Source organism: Scomber scombrus, chromosome 9 (assembly GCF_963691925.1).
Source record: "Scomber scombrus chromosome 9, fScoSco1.1, whole genome shotgun sequence".
Classification (NCBI taxonomy): Eukaryota; Metazoa; Chordata; class Actinopteri; order Scombriformes; family Scombridae; genus Scomber; species Scomber scombrus.
Genome location: NC_084978.1, coordinates 432592 through 457482, shown reverse-complemented (window position 1 = coordinate 457482; position 24891 = coordinate 432592). Strand labels below are relative to the sequence as shown.

The 24891-nt window shown below is 42.5% G+C and overlaps 1 protein-coding gene across 2 annotated transcripts; it reads left to right on the top strand.

Annotated features, from left to right (window-relative positions):
* On the top strand, nt 1-19907 carry matr3l1.2 (matrin 3-like 1.2). Of its 2 annotated transcripts, XM_062425721.1 has the most exons (22): nt 1-69; nt 2517-3321; nt 4052-4113; nt 4597-4635; nt 4768-4862; nt 6079-6119; nt 6450-6566; nt 6702-6827; nt 10815-10991; nt 11417-11541; nt 12431-12716; nt 12794-12964; nt 13078-13174; nt 13282-13298; nt 13391-13513; nt 14540-14668; nt 14757-14885; nt 14974-15104; nt 15361-15658; nt 16769-16910; nt 18417-18532; nt 19183-19907. In XM_062425721.1, exons 2-22 carry the CDS (start codon nt 2632-2634, stop codon nt 19246-19248), a joined length of 3177 nt encoding a protein of 1058 aa, XP_062281705.1. In that variant the 5' UTR covers nt 1-69; nt 2517-2631; the 3' UTR covers nt 19249-19907. The 2 variants fall into 2 exon arrangements, with proteins under 2 accessions (XP_062281705.1, XP_062281706.1); XM_062425722.1 differs by lacking the exon at nt 1-69 and having other exon boundaries at nt 2226-3321.
* The last annotated feature ends 4984 nt before the right edge of the window (nt 19908-24891 follow it).

The following is a 24891-nucleotide window of genomic DNA, read 5'->3' as shown; positions in this document are numbered from 1 at the left end:
CACTGGTCAGCTTTCGTTTGCGTTAGCTGCTGCGGCTAGCTGTTAGCATCCGCTTTAAGACAAACTCAGGTAAGAGATTTAGTTTAAGTTACTTATAATTACAGTTCAGTAGTTTAATTTCACACATAATCCAGAAGTGAGCGGCTTCCTGTTAGCAGCTGTTTACTAGCATTAGTGTGTAAAAGCCGGTGTTAGCATGTTAGCTCTGATGCTAACATGCTAACGTTAGCCTTTAGAACAGAAAGTTTAAAGAAGGAAAATAAATAAAAATAAAAACATTAAACAGCTGAATTTAAATGTGAGGGAATGTTAGACATCTCAGCTGAGCCTCAGACGTGTTTAAATATATTTTACAGATTATTAAAAGCTTAATTTGACGTGTTATAAACACAACAACAGATTTAAATGAATGTTTTTATTAATCAGTTTGTTTATAATGAGTCTGTTTATTAATCTTTAAACAGGCAGGAGGAGAAAATTAGATGTGAACAATAAAATCCTAGTTATCTCATTCGCACCTAAAGTTAAACATTTCTATATATTTAAACTATAAACAGGATTCCCACCTGTTTTCCAGGCCTGGAAATGTTTTGAGTGAAGGATCTGATCTGATATCAGAGATAAATGATATAAAACAGGCTGCATGGAACTTTTACCATGTCAAAAATCAGTAGATTCATTTAATATTAATATACTAACCATCCATTTCTGTTCTTAAAGCTTTTGAATATCTTCTAACATGTGATATGAGGCCAAACTTATTATAAAATGCTCCCATCATCTACTGGGATCAAAGTGTCAAAACACCTAAAAGGCTGCAGAGTACAGGACATTACATCATCTCTGTTAAAGGAAGAAAATTCAATGGTAAACATGTTGGAACCTTGATGTTATTAATATATTTTGGATTTTATGGCTTGTTTCTCCACCAGGATGCTTTTCCTTTATTAAGGTATAAAAATGATCATAATGGTAAAAACTACCAAATGTTTTATTGAATAAAGAGGAGTGATGCATTCTTGCTTTCTCTGGTCATTAATATCACACATACTAGTTTCTAAAATGATTTTGATCATTTCTATTAAAGTATAAACAGACCACAAGCTTCAATCTACAAATATATTCCTACTAATACAAGGCACATATACTATTAAACAACGACGTTAACCTTCCTGCTCCTAACAGTGTTAAACAGTCTGTATCTGCTGCTGCCTGTTTATTATCTAACACAGAGATCACAAGTCTGTAAACACACTGAGTCTGTGAAGCATATATAATAATATTACTATTTATATTATGATATTATACATTTACTGTGTGAGTTTATAAAGCTTAAACTAGTGGCTGTTAGTTTAGTCTCATTTCTGCTTCTTCACTGTGAGATAAAAGGATTTCATGTCTATTTAAAATAAGAACCAGATGAAATAATATTGATTTTAAACACTTAAACTTCCTCTGATTTTAATCTCCTCAGTTATTAATCATGCAGACAGGGAGAAGAAACATCAACACAACCATTAAAAACACTTAAATAAATAAATGAACACATCAGTCTGAATCACAATGAACACTTAACAATTATCTGCAAATAAACACTAAATTAATGCTTAACAATGGAGCATAAAGTTTTACAATATGTGCAAAGTGTTGAATTGTAAACATAGAAATTAAAGATACAGATAAACTCAGATACCTCGATGTCGATGTCGATAGTGAAACAGCATCGTAGAGACGACTGTCGGAGCTTTCACTAAATATTTACACAATGAGACTTTTGATAAATAATCAGTAATGTGAATATAATGATTATTATATTTATAAATGTTCATTAACTCAAACTAAACTAAAACTAATCATTTGTTAAACTCACTAAAACTAAACTGAGATAAAAAGCAAAGTGAAAAACTAAATAAATATAACAACTAATGAACATTTATAAACTATAATAACCCTGGCCCTATATATATAATTACTATTTATATTATATTATATTATATTATATATTTACTGTGAGTTTAGAAAGCTTTAACTACTGGCTGTTTATTCTCATTTCTGCTTGTCTGGATGTTTATTTTAATGTCTAACAGCTGATTAATAAACAGCTGCATGAAGTTTTAAACAGATTCAATCCTGTAAATATTCCAGTTTTCCTTTTTTCCTTTTTAACCCGTTGTTATTATAATATTTCTTTTCTTTTCTCTCTCTGTTTATTTAACTAACACGTTGGACTCTTCTGCTCGTCTTCATCACGGCAGCTTTTTAAAGTTTCCATCTTTAATAATCTGAACTTTAACTCCAGAAATGAAAAGCTTGACATTTACTTTCTAGATATTTTTATAAAGGTCTCTCGACCCCTTGTGAAGCTTTTGGCGACCCCTACTGGGGCCGGGACCCTCAGGTTTCTCCTCTTCTCAGCGACGATGTTCTTCCTCCTTGTCTGAGCTGATTTGTGACTTCCTGTTTAATCTCCTCCTTTAGTGGACTGTTACTGAATCACAGTCGTTTTCTTCCTGTAGCTCAGAGCGCCTCCTGCAGGACGGAAGAGGACGTTCGCTCTTTACCGTTCACCGACTTTATCGTCCGTCCTTAAAGACTCTTTTTCTGCTTCGTTCTCGTCTTGATTCGCTGGTCATGTCTCAGAGGGACGCTCAGAAAGGCTTCTCCGTGGGGCGCGGGCTCCTCGCCGCCGCAGAGACCTTGAACTACAGCTCCGGCCGGCAGCTGGGGGGCGGGGCCTCAGGCGGGGGGGCGGGCGGCGCCGAGGGCCAGGACGGCGCCTCCCAGATGCCTCGGCGCGGCGGCAACCATCTTGGCAGCACCATGAAGCTGTTTGCCAGCTTGGGTCTTTCCCCCTCAGACCTGGACGCTCTGGCTCAGATCCCTGAGGAAGACATCAGCGTGGAGACGCTGCCGCACATCCTCATGCAGCTCAAGAGCCGCAAAGGAGACGCAGGAGAGCGGCGGGCGGCGTCTTCCATGTCTGACAGACACCGGGGGGGCCGGGACAGCTGGGACGACGCCCACATGGGCCGGATGGGCGCCGCCTCGCTCGCTCAGAGTTCAGACTTTGGGTTCGGGTCCCTGCAGGACGCCCCCCCCGGCCGCGGCTACGGCCTGAACTATGGCGGCAGAGAGCGGCCGTTCTCGGAGCTTTCCCATGATCCCTACGGCGGGCTGGGCATGGGGACCCAGGACCCCGTCTTTATGCAGCGGAGGATCGGATCCCCCTCGCACGGAAAAGTCCAAGACTTCTTGGGAGTGCTGCCCCCCCTGTTCCCCCACGTGTGCTCTCTTTGTGACTTTGACGTGCACTCCTCCATGGTGAGTACCGACCCGCCTCCAGTCTGGACTCACTGATTGGAGCTCCAGTTTACATCCCATAATGTCCTTGTTTTCTACCTTCAGCTTCGTACTGAAGCTCTCCAGGATCAGTTAGACTCAGTCGCTTTGAGCCCGAAATCAGCTGATGAGTATTATGTTACCATAGCAACGGCAGCTTCTTCCTCTCAGCGTCTTGAAGGTTTCGCTGTAGTCACAGAAACACGAAAACACACAACCGGCTTTAAAAAGCAGATTTAAAGTCTGTCTCACATTTCCTCGACCAATTGGGAGCCGCTTTAGACGATGACATCACTTCCTGTCTCAGTATAACTGTTAACGTCAGTCTGTCATGTGACCAGAGTGAAGATCAGCAGCACACACACACAGAGAGAATGACCAATAATCGATTAGTTATTCAATCTTTAAAATGTCAGAAAATATTAGAAAATGTGAGAAGTTTTTAAACTTTTTGAGAACGATTAGAACATTTTAGAAAATGTTATTATATGTTATTATATGATAGAATATGTTATTATATGATAGTATATGATAGTAAATGATAGTAAATGATAGTAAATGTTATTATATGTTATTATATGATAGTAAATGTTATTATATGATAGTAAATCCGATGACGGACCTGATGACATGATAACGAGGTGTCAGCTGTGATTTTGGGTGAACTGTTCCTTTAAGAGAGGAGCCTGTTAAAATGTGTGTGTGTCTGTAGGAGTGGAACCAGCACGTTAACGGACTGAGACATGCGGAGAACAGACGCATGCTGCTGGACATGTGAGACACACACACACACACACACACACACACACACACATACACACACACACACACACACACACACACACACACACACTCATAACCACCCACACACACACACACACACACACATACACACACACACACACACACACACTCATAACCACCCACACACACACACACACACATACATAACCACACACCCACATACACATACACATACCCACCCACACACACATACACACACACATACACACACACATAACCACACAGACACACACATACCCACCCACCCACACACACACACACACACACACACATACACTGACACACACACACGTACACACACACATACCCACCCACACACACACACACACACACACACAAACACACACACACATACACTGACACATACACTGACACACACACACGTACACACACACGTACACACACACACACACTCAGGTGTAACATCAGTTAAATGTTGTGTTTTGTGTTCAGGTATCCAGACTGGGACCCTGGTATGTCCTCAGGCAGAAGGTAAGACACACACACACACACACACACACACACACACACACACACACACACAGTAAATCATGTATCATTGAGCTTTGTCTTTATAACATTGTGTATTAGTTAGTTGACAGTCGGCTGGTTTCTGTCCAGCAGCAGAGGCATCGACACCCCCAACCTGTCTGCAGGCCTGCTGGGACCGGCCCCCATGACCTCCGGCCAGACGGGAGGAGGGACGTCCTCCAGCTGGGGTGAGACGCCGCCAAACAGAAAGCTCACGTTAGAACAGGAAGCTGGAGCTGATAACAGATTTAATATCATAGAAGTAGTTTCCTCCAACAAAAGTCTTAAACTGTCCCAAGTCTCTTTCCTGCTGAAGGACCAGTAAAACACAACAACATAAAGAAATAGGAATAAAAACCAGCGGCGTTACCAGCGGTTTCCGTGGCAACGGCGCGTTTTGAAACGGCTGCACAGAGACGCTGACAAACGCTGTTGTTTTCTAAATGAATGAAGGAATTTTTGGTTGATATATTTAACAGTTCATGTGTTTCAGTTCGAACAGAAACACTGAATTTATTCACACGAGCAGCAAAGAATCCAACGTTTGGAAAGCTTCCTGATAAAATCATAGACTGTATATAAGAAATGGACGTAACATCCGTGACGTCACCCATTGGTTTGTGGACTGCTGCTCGGAGGCCAAAAGTATCGGATCTGAGCAGCGCCATCTTGAACATTTCAGGTGCATGCTGGGAAAAATAAAAACATGGATTCTACTTATATGGGCATCAGGAGGAGCATGAGGCGCCCTCCTGAACCTGTGAACCAATCAACCTGTCAATCACCACGTAGCCACGCCCTAATGCATACCCTGCTTTATCGTCACATATAAAATCAGGGAGGCCAAAATGTCCCAAATGAACATCATACTGCATTGAAGAAGGCTTTAAACTAGCGATTGAGACCATAAACACATTTTGAAAACGTTTACTGAGGTTAGAAATCAAGTGAGAAGTTGGTGAATTCTCCATTGACTTGTATAGAGACGGAAGTCCTTTTGACACCAAAACGGTCGCCCCCTGGTGGCCTTTTGATAGAATGCAGTTTTAAGTTACTTCCGCGTTGGCCTCATTTCAGAGGACCAGAACTCCCCGCCTGGTTAAAAGTCTCAGAAAGTCTTTAAGTCTTGTTTTAATGACAGCAGGTCTTAATTTTTGACTCTGAGTGAAAACAATTAATTATTTTGTTGTGAATGTCAAATTAATACTTCTAAGCAAATTGCAATTAAACATTTAAATCATAAATCAACATGTTTAGTTTTTCTAACTCAGTGTAACTTCGGGACAGTTTGTTGCTTCAGACATTAATTTAATTACTTTGTGATTTTTTGCTTTTTACACAAAGATAAAATGTGTTAATATTTATTTATATTTATATTCATAATGAATCTGCTTTATGTGTCAGGTGGAGACGGACCAGGGAAGTCTCAGCAAGGACCCAACAAGGTGAGTCTGGTTATTGATCATCAAGTTATTGATTGACCCAAAAATGAATCAAAACTATTATTAGAACATTTGGTGGTGAATGTATATTAATATAAGTGTGTGTGTGTCTGTGTGTGTAACTCTGTGTGTGTGTGTTACTCTGTGTGTGTGTCTCTCTCTCTGTGTGTGTGTGTGTGTGTGTGTGTGTGTGTGTGTGTGTGTGTGTGTGTGTGTGTGTGTGTGTGTGTGTGTGTGTGTGTGTGTGTGTGTGTGTGTGTGTGTGTGTGTGTGTGTGTGCGTGTGTGTGTGTGTGTGTGTGTGTCTCTCTCCGTGTGTGTGTGTGTGTGTCAGCTGAGGAGCAGGGTGGTGGTGGTGAAGTACGACAGGAAGCCGCTCAGCAACAAGACTCTGTTTGCTTTCACGGAGCCGTTCGGATGCCTCAGTGAACACCTGGTCCTTAAAAACAAGGTACAGCTGATCAGTGATCAATAACTGTCGACATATAACCCGTTCACTGGAGGCTGTTATCATCATCTCTCTCTGTGTGTGTGTGTCTCTGTGTGTCTCTGTGTGTCTCTGTGTGTCTCTGTGTGTGTCCTTCAGGCCTTCCTAGAGATGGAGAGTCATGAGGAGGCTCAGGATGTGGTGAACTACTATCAGCAGCATCCAGCATCTCTGTACGGGAAACCTGTCACCTTCTACCTGTCCAAGAGGCTGCTGGTCATAGAGGTACCTGAACGCATCACACACATACACACACATCATAGAGGTACCTGAACGCATCACACACATACACACACATCATAGAGGTACCTGAACGCATCACACACACACACATCATAGAGGTACCTGAACGCATCACACACACACACACATCATAGAGGTACCTGAACGCATCACACACACATACACATCATAGAGGTACCTGAACGCATCACACACACATACACATCATAGAGGTACCTGAACGCATCACACACACACACATCATAGAGGTACCTGAACGCATCACACACACACACATCATAGAGGTACCTGAACGCATCACACACACATACACATCATAGAGGTACCTCAACGCATCACACACACATACACATCATAGAGGTACCTGAACGCATCACACACACATACAGATGAAGCCCCTTGAAAGTTCCCGTTCAAGCTGAAAGCCAGCTGAATGGCAGCTGACTCCCAGCCGGCTGCCAGCCGACTCAGCAACCCCCTCCTTCTCCTGGGCGTGTCTATCTTTTCCTGTAAACCCACCTATTCATTGTAATACAGGGTATGACCAGGTGATGGCGCTTCTGTCACAGAATAGCCCACATATTCTATGAATTTTTACTGGTCATCCGAACCAGTAAACTTACTTACTACCTAACGTAACCCACTGACTTTTTATATGCACGCACCACAACTTAGAAAAAATATTTTAAATTTCAAGGAAGACCATGACTGAGCAAACAATTTGCAGACACAGATACATGACTATCTTGAATAAAAAATGCAGAGTGTCTATTTGCACCCTACACGTAGCCTATAACAACGTGAAAACATGGCGGGTATTCATCTTCCACGCCAACAGAAAAGGGCGAATTTAGAAAGGTTTCATATCTTATGTTTGTTCTAAAGACATTTCTGGCGGGAAAGTTGTATTATATTTTCATAATCTTTCCTCAGTGAATGCATACAAGCGTAATATTCTCAGTTAGACACGTTATAACGTAGGACCGGAGCGGTGGCGTAACGGGCAGCGTGTCCGTCATTAGTGCGGGAGACCTGAGTTCGAGTCTTTGCAGTAGTAGTTACTTATTGACAATGTTTTCAGCGGAAAAACTCTGCTGCATTTTCATAACTTTGTTAAGTAAATGCATACAACCCGAAAATAACTGACTTTACAACCTTCAGGTTGTTAAATGATGGAAATCAAATCTTGACCGATAATTCTATGGTTCTCTGCTATGTGCCATTAGTTTAATATGTGTTTAATGATGTTCTCTTGGTTAACAGGAAGTGTGTTTGCCTGTAGAGTATTTTAAGAGTGTTTTTATTGTTTAGCAGTGAAGAAAGGAAAATGAATGGGATGTTTGTGCTAGAAAGAGAAACAAAGTGTGCGTGACAGGATTTGGCAAGAGTTCATACTGCAAAAAATCGGAACACATTTTCAAATCAAAAAATTAAATAGCCTACTGACTGATTATTTTGTTATTTGTTTTGAATCTAACACAAAAAAGAAAGACAAATTGCTTTTCATATTTCAATTTTAGGCTCAGATCAATTATACGAAATGGAAAAACGTAAACGACTGTATTTGATTTTAGGCAAGGCAAGACAAGGCAACGCAGCTTTATTTATATGAAAATAAACATTTGACAGTGAGAAATTAGAAACAAACGTAAAAACAAGGAATTTAAAGGATGATTAACCTTTCATTTGATGCTGGTTTGAATATTCTCACACAAATTATGCCAGAGTGCTAAAACTGAGAATGAGTAGTTCAGCGTCTGCTAATTTGTGAATTGTAGAATTGTTGAAAAATGTGCAAGCCAACCCCGGTCTATTCAGTGCATGCTGTAAGTCAGGTAAGCCCATCCACTTTATTAGCATTATCATTGCTTAACTTTTTGTTTGGGCTTAATGGGCTATTTGGTTCCATTGCCACACAAATCACGCAAGAGTGTTCATGGCCGTTGCAACTACAGTACTTTCTGAGAAGGGGTGCGGATTTGGCGGGGTGATGATGGGTTTGGGGGGATGGTTGGGAGCCTGTTCCATTGTCTTTCAAAGCGAATGCCCCCCTCCCCCCACACCTGTGCACGTCTCCTGGCAAACTGTGAATCCTTTGAATTTTTCCTCTCATGGCTCTATTACGCCTGCTCTCATTATGATCAAATTATTTTAACAATTATGTTTTATAACATATTGCCAATAAAATAAAAGTACTGAACAGACTCACTGGAGCTGAGGTTAATGTTAGCTGCACGGACAGAGACGTGTTTTCTCAAGCGAGTTCAACGTTTTATCTATTTTACTTTCTTTTGACAATGACACGCTGGATGATGATTTCGGAGGTAATCCGACAGGAGAAGGATTGTGTAAACCAGTCGGTCTCAACAGGGCTTACGATTGGCTACGAGAAAGTGACGTGTCGGGGGGTGCCTCGAGTGGGAGATCCCCCTCCATTCATAACCCGTTGTGCGCCAACGTCATTCATTTCATTTCATTTCATTTTGACTTTTGACTTTGTAATTACCGGATAACGGAAACCCAGTATCAGTGTCAGAATATAATAGCAGCAATAAGAAAAGAATAAAGAACAATAAATAATAAATACAAAAAAACAAACGAACAAACAAAAAACTATAAGAACAATAATAGTAAGAAATATGTAGTAAAATAGTCGTGACATTATTTACATTATTTACACCGTCCATTGAAATACTATGTATTACAGTAAATAGCGCGTCCTGTTTTGAATCACTAGACGGGTATGTCACATGGGCTATTTCTTGGTTTGACAGTGACAATGATTTGTCAGAGGTCCTGTAAAATGTACGGTATCTTCAATTGCATCCTTCTAATGAATTAACTCAGTTTATGTCCATGGACATAATGAAAAGGCTAAAGGCTTAATATTAGTTTGCATCCAGCGTGCTGCGTGGACTTCATTACATCTGCTGCACCGCTGCTACCACAATTATGAAATGATAAGTTTATTGTCAGTGACTGTGACCTTCATAAAAGTAATATTTTACAAATCTGCATTATATAAACTAACGAAATTCGTTAAAGTAAGTCATTTGGCGATTTCTAAGTCATTAAACTAAGTCTTACTTTTACTGGCGTAAAGAGTTGAATCAGGACGTCTGCTTTTACTAGAGTCTTTTTTACACTAGTATCTAGTACTGCATACTACACAGGCATGACTCAGAATAACAAGCTTGCACTTTTTAATCATAGTGCGTTTTGTTAATTGATCGGCTGTGTTGTGTTTTACCGGCGCACAGCAGCTTCAATTGCATCCTTCTAATGGATTGAACTATATTGCACCCTTCATTAGATAGATAGATAGATAGATAGATAGATAGATAGATAGATAGATAGATAGATAGATAGATAGATAGATAGATAGATAGATATACGTTATTGATCCCAAGCTGGGAAATTATAGTGTAGCAGCAGCATTACACAGACACATAGTGACGATACAGTGACAATAACAACAACATATAGTATAAGGCTACTTTATGAAGAAGAATAGAAGTAAATACAAGTTATATTAGTGTGTAAAACTAACTCGGGTCTCCTGCACTAATACCTGCGCCTCCCCGTGGAAAAATGAAGCATTGCAACTGGTTTTCACTCAGGCAGTTTAGGGGCGTTTCCAGTCGGGGCCTCATTGACACGTCATCGCATTTCCCCCCTGCTTCCATTATCGGCCAGTCAAGGACCTATCAAGGGGCGGTCAAGGAGCCATCACGGAAACAGGGGAAATTTCTAGTGGCTTCATCTGTACACATCATATAGGTACCTGAACGCATCACACACACATACACATCATAGAGGTACCTGAACGCATCATCTGACCCCTCCCCTGTGTGTGTGTGTGTGTGTGTGTGTGTGTGTGTGTGTGTGTGTGTGTGTGTGTATGTGTGTCTGTGTGTGTGTCTCTGTATGTGTATCTCTGACCCCTCCCGTCTGTGTTGGACCCTCCAGAAAGACGAGCGCTCCTCAGACAGGCTGATGGACCGACCTGACAGGGAGGTCAAAGGTCACGGCAGCCATGTGGTTTTCTTCTCCAACCTTCCGAGAGAAGAGGAGAAGAAGAAGGAGCTGCTGACCATCGCCGGGCGCTTCGGCACCGTCGACAAACACCTGTTCTTAACCGACCAGGTGACCCATCGATCCGCTGCTCTGACTCACAGTTTATATTGATCAGGCTTCTTATTGATCGACTCTGATCACTCAACCTGCTCAACACAGAAAACACTCATTAAAGCTAAAGTTAAAGGACCAGTTCAGTGTTTCGTCCATATGAGTCTTCATCTTCATCTTCAGTGTTTTTAGTATCAAAGTCTTTGTGTTACTATGGTTACAGCACAGCTCAACAGGGAAACACAGAATAGAGCCTGATACTGGATTTTAGGGTTTAAAACCGATATTATGGAGTAATACAATTCTGATAGATATATCAGTCAGTAATCATACATGCAGAATATATACCTAGCTTCTAACTCCACATAATGCAGATCTAAAAAGCTTCATTGAAGGATCTCTGGGTGTTTTAGGGAACCTAAACCGTGTGTGTGTCTCTGCAGGCGTTCGTCCAGCTGGGAACGCCGGAGGACGCAGAGATGCTGGTGAAGTATTACAGCGTGAACCCGCTCACCATCAAAGGAAGACCGATCCGCCTCAACCTCTGCACCAAGTACAAAACCCTCAAGTGAGTCCAGACGCTGCGTTGTTGTTCTACCAGAGACACTGACTGACTGTTACTGATGAATGTTCATGCTGTCAGGGTGATGACGATGATACAGTACAGATGTGCAGGTATCTGTTGGGTTTCTGAGCAGAGTCTCAGTTTCCTCTTCAACAACCAGAATGCACTGAGCACAGTTTGATCCAATCAGCTGCTCATGGTGTGTTTATTAGATAGGCTTATTTTCATTTACAGCCACAAAAAACGCTTTCTATTTCAGATGAACTTTGAATTAAAGGTAACACCTGATGTAAAAGGACAAAAGTCATTTACATCTACAATTAAAGGGCCAGTCACACTGCAGCATTAATTATATAGAGTGGCCACCAGAGTCTAATGGAGCTTTTCCACTATACAGTTCTAGCTCTACTCGTCTCCACCAGGGATAGTACCTGGTACCTGGTACTTTTTTAGTACCTGCTCTGCCGAGGTTCCAAGCGAGCCGAGCCGATACTAAATGTGACGTCAACAGACTGCCGGCCTCTGATTGGTCAGAGAGTCACTGGAAGAGTCATGAGCCGTCCCACACAAGAATCAAACCCGGCATTTATAAATACCAACAACAGCGTTACAGAGCTTAGTTTCTCTTCTCTTGCTTTGTCTCATACAGCAGCAAGTACACCATCGCCTCCATGTCCTCCATTGTTTATGTGTTTGTGTTGCTATGACGACCCCGCTCACGTTGAGGAGGAACTATAGTAATGGAAAAGGTTCTTGGTACCAAACCGAGCCGAGCCGAGTAGAGCTAGAACTGTAGAGTGGAAAAGCTCCATCACAGTATATAACTCAACACTCCAACTCTGTTCCTCCTTGTAATGATCTGACTGTGATTGTGAACCAAACTGTGTCTCAGTGTGAACCGCAGACAGGGTCGCCCTGCTGGAGAGGCTCGAAACCGGAGGAGCAGCGGCGCCAACGCCTCCTCCTCCTCCTCCTCTTCCTCCGCAACCAGAAACGCCTCCTCATCCAAGTCCTCCAAGACCAGAGAGGAGACGAAGGAGGAGGAGGAGGACGAGGTGTGTGGGGTGATGGAGGGGGAGAACTGGGAGGAGGAGGTGGAGGAGCAGGTAACCGAGGGCAACGCGGAGGAGGAGGTGCCAGATGTAAAAAAGGAGCGCGAGGACAGTGAGGAGGAGAAGGTGAGGAGCTCAGAAACATCACAGAGGATCAAACCTTGGAGGTGATTTCTGAGCCTGATCATGTGACGTGAACGCAGGTTGCTGTTGCCGTTGGCGATGATGTCACCGTCAAAGCACCTGGAGGAGGGGGCGGGGCCGAAGGTGAGGGGGCGGAGTCAGAGCCGACGGAACCGGAGCTCAAAGAAGAACCGAGCGGAGAACCGGGAGAGAGCTCAGAGACGCTGGAGGGAGATTTACCTGAAGACACGGTACTGATTAGCTGATCAATAATCAATCATCACTGTCATCTGCTTCTTTCTTTCTTTCTTTCTTTCTTTTATGTGTCAGTTGTTCATCCTGTTGTTTGTGTTTGGTGTGTCAGGATGATCAGGACTTCCTGGAGAACATGGAGGACTTTGTGACGCTGGACGAAGTGGCGGAGGACGAGGACGAAGCTCACGAAGAGTCGGACACCATCGGTACCAGAACCAGATAAAGTTCATTGTTTTTAAAGACTGTTTATTCGTTATTTGTTTAAATGTAACTCGGAGCTAACATGAGTTCTTTGTGTTTTTCTTCTCTGCAGACAACACGAGGAAAGGGGTATGTATCTGTCGTTTCTATGGAGACAGTATCTGTCGTTTCAGTGATGAGCGCTGAGCTCTAATTGGTCCTCTTTGTTTACTTCCTGTCAGGGAATGAGAGTCGTCAACATCGTCGGTTTCAGACGAGGATTCAACTTCACCAACGAGCTGCTCGGACTCGCCAAACCTTTTGGGAAACTGGTCAAACACTTGGTGCTGGACTTAAGACCTGAGGTACAGCAGACATCAACTGATTAAACTGTTATTATTATATATATATTATACAATAAGGAGACATCAGCTCATCTCAACAAGCAAAACAAACCTATTAGAACAAAGAAATGATCTGTGATTGGTCAAACTGCCCATATGATCACAGCCAATAGTAAACAGCCCATATGATCACAGCCAATAGTAAACAGCCCATATGATCACAGCCAATAGTAAACAGCCCATATGATCACAGCCAATAGTAAACAGCCCATATGATCACAGCCAATAGTAAACAGCCCATATGATCACAGCCAATAGTAAACAGTCACAGAGAAATAAATTACATATTTATTCCACAAGAGTCAAACGTCTCCCTGGACACAAGAAAGTGGAGTCTTGAACCATAAAGGATCAAACATCACTTAAACTTCCCCAGAACGTTTCCCTTCTGTCCACACAGGTTCAGACCTGATGACCAGCAGAGCCTTTAATGTAGTTAACATAAACATTAACACTAACCCTTACAGCAGGTTTACGGGCCACACACAGCCCAACTGGGCCAGACCAGTAAAACCATTGCTTAGATATAGATATATAGATAAATATGAAATGCATAATAAACCAAACCATCTATTTATAAATGTATCCTTTACATCTGAATCACACTGTAAGTCAATTATCTCCAGTTGGACGTCAACGAGCATTACAGGTGCACTTCAGTTAAAAATTGGATTTACTTTTCTAATTTTCATAGTTTGTAAAGTTATCCAGTGGGCCAGATTGGGACCTGTTGGCGGGCCGTTTCTGGCCCCCGGGCCTTATGTTTGACCCCCCGGCCTCACAGGGTGAAAGCAGCCGTCATCCCTTCACTCAGAACTTCTATGTTACTGAACATGGACCACAGTGTTTAATCATAGCAGTCAGAAGATGTCTCCCATGTAGTGAAAATAAAGGTTCAAATTAAATGTGTTGAAGTGTTTCCAGGAAGGTTTGAGGTTTAGATTGTTTGTACTTCATTTCCTGTCGATGTCCGTCCCTCCCGCTCAGGCATACCTTCAGTTTGAGACAGAAGAAGAAGCTCGAGCGATGGCCAAGTTTTACAACGGTAACGTCACGGCAACGGTTTGCGGCCGACCGGTGAGAGTCAGTCACTCCATGAGCTACCCGACCATCCAGGTGAACTCTCAAACTGATTTATATATATTTATTTTTTTTAACCAGGTGTCAGTTTGTGCTTTGCTTGATTTGTGAGTTTTGTGTTCAGTGCGGCTCCAGTAAGGTCGTCTACATCGGTCAGATCCCCAACAGTAAATACACAGACGAGGCCATCCTGAAGTTAGCTCAGCGGTTCGGGAAGGTTAAGAAATATTTCCTCAACAGGATCAAGAGAGAGGTACAGAACCAGAACCTGGACCTAGCTGATGCTTTAACACCTGTCTGCCAGCGTTGCTCTATATGAAACTGTGTGTTTGTGTCTTCAGTGTTTCATCGAGATGGATAAAGCCGAGGAGGCGGAGAAGATGGCTGAAGATTACCGAGCCAACCCGCCCAAGTTCAACGGGAAGCGTCTGACCATCTACGTCAGCAGGAAGTACCGACAGCTCAAATACGGGTACGTTTCTTCTTCTGTGCTTCAACAAACTGAATCATTCAACTCTTACACACCAAAAACATCTGAAGATGCATCAAACTTTATGTTCCTGAATGTTTCTCCAGTTCTCTGATGTAAAGTCCTGACAGGGTTTAATATCATTTCATTGACTGTCTTTCAATAGATGTTTTTGGCTTTAATAAACCTTTAAACATAAATGTGATTTTTCTGCATCACTTCATGTTATTTATCTCACTGTTCTTTATTTGTTCTTCAGACATCGATGTCCGAGCGCCGTGAAGAGAGAAAAAAGCTGCACGCCGCCAAAATCCTCCAAACATCCTGAAGAACCTCCAGCCAAGAAATCCAAAGAGGAGAAGAAACCAGCAGATGAGAAGGAGGGAGAGGAAGAGGAGGAGGAGGAGGAGGAGGAGAAACTGACGGATAAAGTGGAGGAGGAGAAGAAGGTGGAGGAGCAGCAGGAGGAGGAGAAGAAAGAGGAGGAGACGCAGAGTTGTGAAGAGAAGAGAGAAGAAAACTCAGCAGAGCAGATTCCTGTAGAGAAGAGCTGCTGTGTGAGTGAAACTAACAAAGAGTCTCCAACCTGCTGCTGATTCAGTCTGAGTCGATTATTATCTGCTTATCAAGCAGCTGGAGCTCGTCAATGATAACGAGTTAATCAGAGTTATTATAGTTCACTCAAACTAAACCAAAAGGAATGGGAGTAAAGGAAAGGAGGGATAGAAAGAAGAATACAAGAAATAAGCTAGCATGGAAAGGAAGGGATGGAGGAAAGAAAGAGAAGGGGAGGATGAAGAGAGGAAGGGAAGATAATGGAGAGGGAGGAGAAGGAGAGAAAGAAAAGGAAAGCAAGGAGAAGTTGAAAAGAAAGGAAAAGAAACGAGGGAGATGAACAAAAGGAAGAATAGAAAAAGAGGAGAAATAAAGGAGGGAGAGAAAGGAGATGAGGAAGGGAAAGGGAAGGGGAGAAGAGAAAGGAAGAGGAAAGAAAGATGAAGAGAAAGATCTAGAAAAGAGGAGAAATAAAGGAAGGAGAGAGGAGATGGAGAAGAGAAAGGAAAGAGGAGAAGAAAAAAGAGAAATACTGGAGGGAAGTAAGGAAAGAGAAAGGAGGGAAGGAGGAGGTGGATGAAAGACAGGAAAGAAAATATAGGCAGGGAAAGAAAAAGAGACATAATGAAGGCAAAGAAAGAAATGTGCAAACACAGTAAATATTGTAACATGTAGATAAATACACAGTCCTGTCAGCAGGTTGGTGACCAACGTTTTAACCCTTCAGGTTTCAGTCTGGGTTGATTTGGCGACCCCCTGTGGTCACATCAGGTAACTGCAGGTGGTTTAATTTCTGTTCACAGAGCAGCAAACAAACAGAAATATTTAACTCTAGTTCTTTATTGAAAGATCTCAACAAGTCATTTTAGACTTCAAACATTCATGTTCCTCAGAGGATGAATAGTTTCCTCTGATGGTTCCTGTCCCATACTTTGGTTTATAAGAATAACGTATATAACTTATAAAGTAAAGTCATGAAATAAAAGTGAGTTTAAGAACATTTAAAAGATTTTCCATTTTTAACATCACGTCTACACGCAGTTATGATGAAAGTTAAAGTTAGTGTGAGCTGCAGGAATGAAGCTGATGGATGTTTTGTGTTTGTGCTGCAGGAGGTGAAACAGGAGGAGCAGTCGGAGGAGATGGAGATATCAGCCAATCAGAACGGACAGACTGAGGCTGCCCCGCCCGCCGAGAACAAACCCAGCGCTGCGTCTCTGCCGCTGCCGCCGTACGAGCCCAACAACCCCATCGGTAAGCCTAACCCTAACCCCAACAACCCCATCGGTAAGCCTAACCCTAACCCCAACAACCCCATCGGTAACCCTAACCCCAGCAACCCCATCGGTAAGCCTAACCCTAACCCCAACAACCCCATCGGTAAGCCTAACCCTAACCCCAACAACCCCATCGGTAACCTTAACCCTAACCCCAACAACCCCATCGGTAACCCTAACCCTAACCCAACAACCCCATCGGTGACCCTAACCCCAACAACCCCATCGGTAACCCTAACCCTAACCCCAACAACCCCATCGGTAACCCTAACCCTAACCCAACAACCCCATCGGTAAGCCTAACCCCAACAACCCCATCGGTAACCCTAACCCTAACCCCAACAACCCCATCGGTAAGCCTAACCCCAACAACCCCATCGGTAAGCCTAACCCTAACCCCAACAACCCCAATGGTAAGCCTTGCCCCAACAACCCCATCGGTAACCCTAACCCCAACAACCCCATCGGTAAGCCTAACCCTAACCCCAACAACCCCATCGGTAACCCTAACCCCAGCTACCCCATCGGTAATCCTAACCCCAAAAACCCCATCGGTGACCCTAACCCCAACAACCCCATCAGTAACCCTAACCCTAACCCAACAACCCCATCGGTGACCCTAACCCCAACAACCCCATCGGTAACCCTAACCCTAACCCAGCAACCCCATCGGTAAGCCTAACCCCAACAACCCCATCGGTAACCCTAACCCCAACAACCCCATCGGTAAGCCTAACCCCAACAACCCCATCGGTAAGCCTAACCCTAACCCCAACAACCCCAATGGTAAGCCTTGCCCCAACAACCCCATCGGTAACCCTAACCCCAACAACCCCATCGGTAAGCCTAACCCTAACCCCAACAACCCCATCGGTAACCCTAACCCCAACAACCCCATCGGTGACCCTAACCCCAACAACCCCATCGGTAACCCTAACCCCAACAACCCCATCGGTAAGCCTAACCCCAACAACCCCATCGGTGACCCTAACCACCCCATCGGTAACCCTAACCCTAACCTCAACAACCCCATATGTAACCCTAACCCTAACCCCAACCACCCCATCGGTAACCCTAACCCCAGCAACCCCATCTGTGACCCTAACCCCAACAACCCCATCGGTAACCCTAACCCCAGCCACCCCATCGGTAATCCTAACCCCAATAACCCCATCGGTGACCCTAACCCCAACAACCCCATCGGTAACCCTAACCCCAACAACCCCATCGGTGACCCTAACCCCAGCAACCCCATCGGTAACCCTAACCCTAACCCCAACAACCCCATCGGTGACCCTAACCCCAGCAACCCCATCGGTAACCCTAACCCTAACCCCAGCAACCCCATCGGTAACCCTAACCACCCCATCGGTAACCCTAACCCCAACAACCCCATCGGTAACCCAGCTGATCCGTCCTCAGTGACGAACAGACGGTGAAATGAAAGAGTGTGAGACTAACAGCTGATTTCATGTGTCTGCAGGTGTTGAACATGTGAAGATGGGTTATTACTGCCGCGTCTGTTTCCTGTTCTACTCCAACGAAGACACGGCCAAGAAGACACATTGCAGCAGCCAGGCACACTACGACAAGCTGCAGGTGAGACATGACACACCTGTCCACTCTGTGACACACCTGTCCACTCTGTGACACACCTGTCCACACTGTAACACACCTGTCCACACAGTAACACACCTGGTCACTCTGTGACACACCTGTCCACACAGTAACACACCTGTCCACTCTGTGACACACCTGTCCACTCTGTGACACACCTGTCCACACTGTAACACACCTGTCCACACAGTAACACACCTGGTCACTCTGTGACACACCTGTCCACTCTGTGACACACCTGTCCACTCTGTGACACACCTGGTCACTCTGTAAAGCTGCGTTCAGACCAAAAGCGTCTGACGCGGAAAAATCGCCTCTATCGCGCTGCTTGATCATAAATATACATTTTTGGATCATCGCTTCATTCGCGCTTGTGACGTCGGGAGAAACTCGCCGCTGATTGGATGTCGCATTCATTCATTCATTCATTCGCTTCAGACGCTTGATTCATTCATTCATTCATTCATTCGCTTCAGACGCTTCATTCGCGTCGCCTGATATCAAATCGCGTGTGATCGCGCCATTTACATTCATTGTCTATGTAGACTTGCTGCTCAATTCGCGTCAGACGCTTTTGGTCTGAACGCAGCTTAACACACCTGTGATGTCACTTCCTGTTTGTTTTTTTTTAGAAACATCTGGAGAAAGAACAGACCAAAGCGGAGAAGAAGAAAGGGAAGAAGACGACTGTGAACTAGAACGAGTGACACTTTTTTATTTTTCTCTGATTTTATTTTTATTTTGTTAAGTTTTAAAGTGCAGCGCAGACTCAGAGCTGTTGCCATGGTGATGTGAGGTTTAGTCTTTACTGTCACACAGACAGGAAGTAACTTGTCGACGCTGTGTTCAAAGACAGTTAGGAAAGTTCAGACGAAGGTTCAATGAATAAACGTCTCACCAGGATAAATAAACAGGATTTAATACATTTCTCTGGATCGTGTTCAGGTGTGACGAGTTCATAAAGTCACCTGATTATCATGACGGAGCTCGTTTTACGTGTTTGGGAGAAGAACGAACTGGAACTATTTCCTGACCAACAACAGCCGGGCTCATTGGCGTCCTGAGCGGATGGATACACTGTTGTTAGGCATGAAATAGTCCCTGAATTTACCGTCTGCTAGCAGCATGAATGTAGAAATGGTTCAGAGTGAAATATGAACTTGTGTTAAATGACTTTCTCACCTTCATGTTCTGCAGACTTGTTCATTAGGGATCTTTAAAATGTGTCTGTATTTTTTTTTACATATGTTTAATTTCTGAAAAACTGAACTGAAATTTAAACCTTTTCATCCAGTCAGAAGAAACGTTGAATGTGTTGAACGTTGTCGTTTTATGTATGAATTTCTATGTTGGTGAATTATTGGAACGTTTTATAAAATAAAACTTTCTTCACCTGTTGGAGGTTTTTTTATGAGGTTTTATTTATTTCCACATGTTTCCACCACATCTGGAGTCAGTTTCAGTCTCTATCTGACTTTAAAATATCATCAAGCTCAGACGGAGAGACATTTAAAGTTTGCTTCATAAACATCATATTGTAAATAATTCTTTATATAAGTTAAAAAGAAAACATGGTGAGTCACTGATGAGAGGAAATGTGTGAACTATCAGAAGCTACACAGTGAAGAGTATCAGTGACATTAACAGACTTAAGACGTTATATATCTGGTTAGGAGGTTTGTAATTTTAGAGTTTTTCACAATGTTTTTTGGTTAAAAGAGGAAAATAAAAGCTGGTCAAACATCAGTCGGTTTATCTGCACCAGAAGAAAACCTGCAGTGACGCTGACATCCTGCAGTTTGTGTTTGTGCCACCAGATGGCGCCACATCTCCATCCAGCTTCCTCTCTGCTTATTTCCTGTTGAAGTTTACTCTCTCTTTGTGCTCGTCGTGTTGCAGCTTTTCTCCTTCTGAAGGTATTTATTATAACTTTATTCAGGTTATGTGATAGAAATAGTTCTGCCTGCAGTGAGAATTCCCTGAAGATCGCTAGACTATGTTCACATGGACAGCAAGTAGAAAGAGAGAGGGAGATATTGGACATCACTGCAAGCCAAATTTCAGACATAATATATATAAATATAAAATATTCAATTTGACTCTAATTTTGTATTCTAGCCCTATTTGTTGTTATAACCGTTAAAAGAAATTTGGGAGTGATCAATAAGTTCTCTATTTGAATACATGCTTCTTTCTGTAAAGGTGAGTAGGCCTACCTGACACGCACACTCACACTATCTCATATATTATGATAAAGTTATAATTATTATGATTTATAACATTCAGTGCATCCTGTATTCTCACCTTCACTTTCCCCACATGTTGTTATGTTACAGCTTTATTCCAAATGGATTAAATTCCTTTTATTTCCCTCATCAATCTTCACACAACATCTCATAATGACAAAGAGAAAAAGAAGACATTCTTGCTAATTTATTAAAAATAAAAATACTGATATATCTCATGTACATCAGTATTCATTTCCTTTACTATGACAGTGTGAGTGGAGCTCAGGTGCTTCCTGTTTCCACTGATCATCGCTGATTATCTTACCGAGGACACGGAGCAAACACACCAAGAGAAAAGAAAGATGTTTTCTATCGTTTATTTACACGCCATGTCTTCTTTTTATAATCAAGTTAAGAGCCTGTTTGAATATGTGAGGAGTAGAAAGTCCAGATATTTATGTTCTAATGTAGGAAAAGTAAATAAATACTTAGTAAAGTTCAGATACCTGAAAATCTACTGAAGTACAAAGACTTCATTACTTCCGCCTCTGTCTGCCGAACATCACGCTTTACAACTTATATTTCCTGTTGAAGTTTACTTCCTGTTTGTCTGCTCGTTGTGTCGCAGCTGCTTTTCTCCTTCTGAAGGTTTTTATTATAACTTTATTCAGTTTGTATAGTGAAGGTATTTATTATAACTCTGACAGGATGTGATGCTGTGAGTGAACAGCAGGTGGCAGCAGACGCTCATGTTTCTGTTTATCTGTTCAGAGGTGGAAGAAATAAAACGCTTCCTTTACTTTAGTAAAAGTAGTAAAACTACCAGGAAATAATCCTTTATAGTAAAAGTCCTGCATTTAAAATCTATTGAAGCTGTGAGAAATCAAATGTAGTGAAGAATCAAACAGTTGAGTGTTTCTCTCTGACCAGTCCTCCCATAACACAGTCTAACTGGTCCCAGTATGAATCTAACAGTGGGCTCACTGGTGTGATGATGGTGTATATTCACTATCTATATGTTGAACATTATTCTATGAAGGATGATAATAAAAGATAAAGATGTTTAAAGTTGTGAATGTTGGACAGGAAACAGTCACAACCTGGAAAGACGTTGAAATGTTTGTGACGGTGGAACAAGCAGAATATATTTCCATCCAGATGTTTCAAAGAGTCTTTGAAGGTTCTGGAGAAACCTTCATACGAGCTTCTGGCTCCTTTAGTCTCTGAGAGGAAACATGGCTTCGCTCTGTGAATGTGAGGCTGATATGTGACACAAACTGGAGCTCAGATCACAAAGTTATCACCATTTTCATCAGAGAGCAGAGTTACACACATCTGTGGAGTCAGAGATGCACAATATGAACTAATCATCATCAACTCTATGAACCTAGAACCTGCTGCTGTCCAGGTCAAAGTTCATTTTAGTTGAACTTTGGATGTTAAAGCTGTAAAATCAGTGTAGTGTGCATCACTGTGACTCACAGCTGTCAGTCTTTATCCTGACTTTGACCTGAAGATGGATGGAAACATGGAGTCACTGTGCAGATATATTACTATGAGATGACAGACGGAGGACCAATGAGAGGAAAGCAACATAAAGTGTGTTAGTGAGGTTTTGGGTTCATGTTACTGAGTCTGTGAGTGTGTCAGAGTCTTCACCTGCTAATACTACATATGAGTTAAACACAAAATGAAAGTTTATTTTCTGAAACAGTGAGACTGATGGAAACATTCAGACCGAACTCTAAACTGTAGCTGGGAACATGAAACACCTGATGAGCTTGTTCTGAAATAACAGAAGACCTGAAACAACACAGTGAAGCAGAACTTCTGTTGTGCTCACAGGAGAATCAGAGGAAACACAAATGTCCTCTGCAGGCCTCAGTAGCTCACTGAAGCAGAGAAAAACCAATCAGGGAGGCGAGAAGAAGCTGCCGACAGCAACAGAGCCGACGGGGCGAAGAGGCCGAACAAAGAGGATGGATTTCAGAGTGAAGACTAAACCTTCCTAAATCAGTTAGTCCTGAGCCCATCCTGACCTCTAATCTGCTCATCCGGCCTTTGATGCCTGTCGAGCAGGGGGAGGAAAACTGATCGGCCAAATGTCCGTCCCTTAAGTGACAAAATGCCCTGAGGTGACACACACACACACACACACACACACACACACACACACACACACACTGGGATGTGCAGGCAGCTGCTGCGTCTGAGATCAGACCACCTCAGTCGAGTTCAACACAAGTCCAAGACCAGATGAGAGTCACCGATAGAGACAGAAGTTTGCAGTAAAGCAGAACTCTCCTCAGTCATCACATCGGCCTCGTGTTCAACTTTACCAGCAGATCATTTTACACACAAACACAACAGCAGGAATAACTAATAGTGGGTCATAGTATTATCATAAAGAGGGAATAATAATGTAATATAATGTAATATAATGTAATATAATGTCATATAATGTAATATAATGTAATATAATGTCATATAATGTAATATAATGTCATATAATGTCATATAATGTAATATAATGTCATATAATGGTGTTTAACCAGTAACAGTTTGGTATTAACAGCAGATATGACTAAGAGGAAACACTAATTAGAAAGAGCACAATAACAACAATAACCTGCTAATGATGTTATATTGTCTTTTTAATTGAAATGGTAATAACCTGATAATAATTAGGTAATATACTTTATATTTTGTAAATGTAATGGGCTACTATCAGCGTTGTACCTTCCACATTACATGAAATTCAAAAGTCAGAATTAGTAATTATCAGATGAATGTGATGAAATTCTTCGTCCTTCATGGTTCAAACATTACTTTTAGTTTTAAGTCTTCCTTTAATGCTGCTGTGATGTGTTAGCAAAGCTGCTGAAATAAACTACATGATTCTACTTCATCTGATATTAGTTTAAACCAACCTGTAAACACACTGAACTAAACACACCGTGTGGTTCTGTTCATGAAAAGTCACATAAATATATTTCAGTATTTTAGTGTTAAAGAAACTTTTATGCCTCTAAACACGAGAGGGAACATTTAGCAGCTGGTTCCTGGTTCTTACACAGCGATGCATCAGCAGTGATGGTTCCTGGGTTTATCGGGTGTTTCAGGTCTCACATCATCATCACCCCCCCAACCCAACCCAACCCCCCCCCCCCCCCCCCCCCCCCCCAGGTGACCCAGCCTCCAACTGGAAGTACGAGCAGCAACTCTGAGCCGGAACAACAACTAAACACTTTCATGAAGCAGATCTCAGATGGTACCAGAATCTTTAACAGATAACAGATTTATAACTCCAACAGTCTCCAGCATGAGTTACATTTGTCATTTAAACTGGATTTACACACAAATACTCAATAAACATGACTGAGATGGTTCAGTTGGTTCACACTGTGTTAAAAGTAAGAAGAAAGAAGCAGAAGAAGAAGAAGAAGAAGAAAGAGAAGAAGAAGAAGAAGAAGCAGAAGAAGAAAGAGAAGAAGAAGAAGAAGAAGAAGAAGAAGAAGAAAGAGAAGAAGAAGCAGAAGAAGAAGAAGAAGAAGAAGAAAGAGAAGAAGAAGAAGAAGAAGAAAGAGAAGAAGAAGCAGCAGAAGAAGAAGAAGAAGCAGAAGAAGAAGAAAGAGAAGAAACAGAAGAAGAAGAAGTCTCAGTGAGAGGAGTCAGTGTGATGATGTGCAGCCTCTTGAAGCAGGTTTAATGTGAGAGAAGAAGAAGAAGAAGAAGAAGAAGCAGTGTGATGATGTGCAGCCTCTTGAAGCAGGGTAATCCCCCCCCCCCCGACCCTCCATCTCATTAAGTCCTTTCTGTGCTGCGTTTGCTCTGCGTATTATCTGAGCTGAGAGCAGATCATGGAGCTGGAGCCTCCTTCACTAACAAACAGAGCTGGTTAAAGCTCCTCGCTGCTTTACAAGGATTCATTAAAGCTGCTGAGCCACTCTCCTACCTGCTGATTGGCTCTCTGCTGCTCTGCTGGCAGACTCCCACAGGAAGGATGTTGTGTTTTATAACATCAGTGATGTTCATAGACATAAAAGCTGTAAAACAACAAAGAGCTGAAACACCAAACGGCTTCAAGCTTTTTAATGAGCCAATAATAAATAA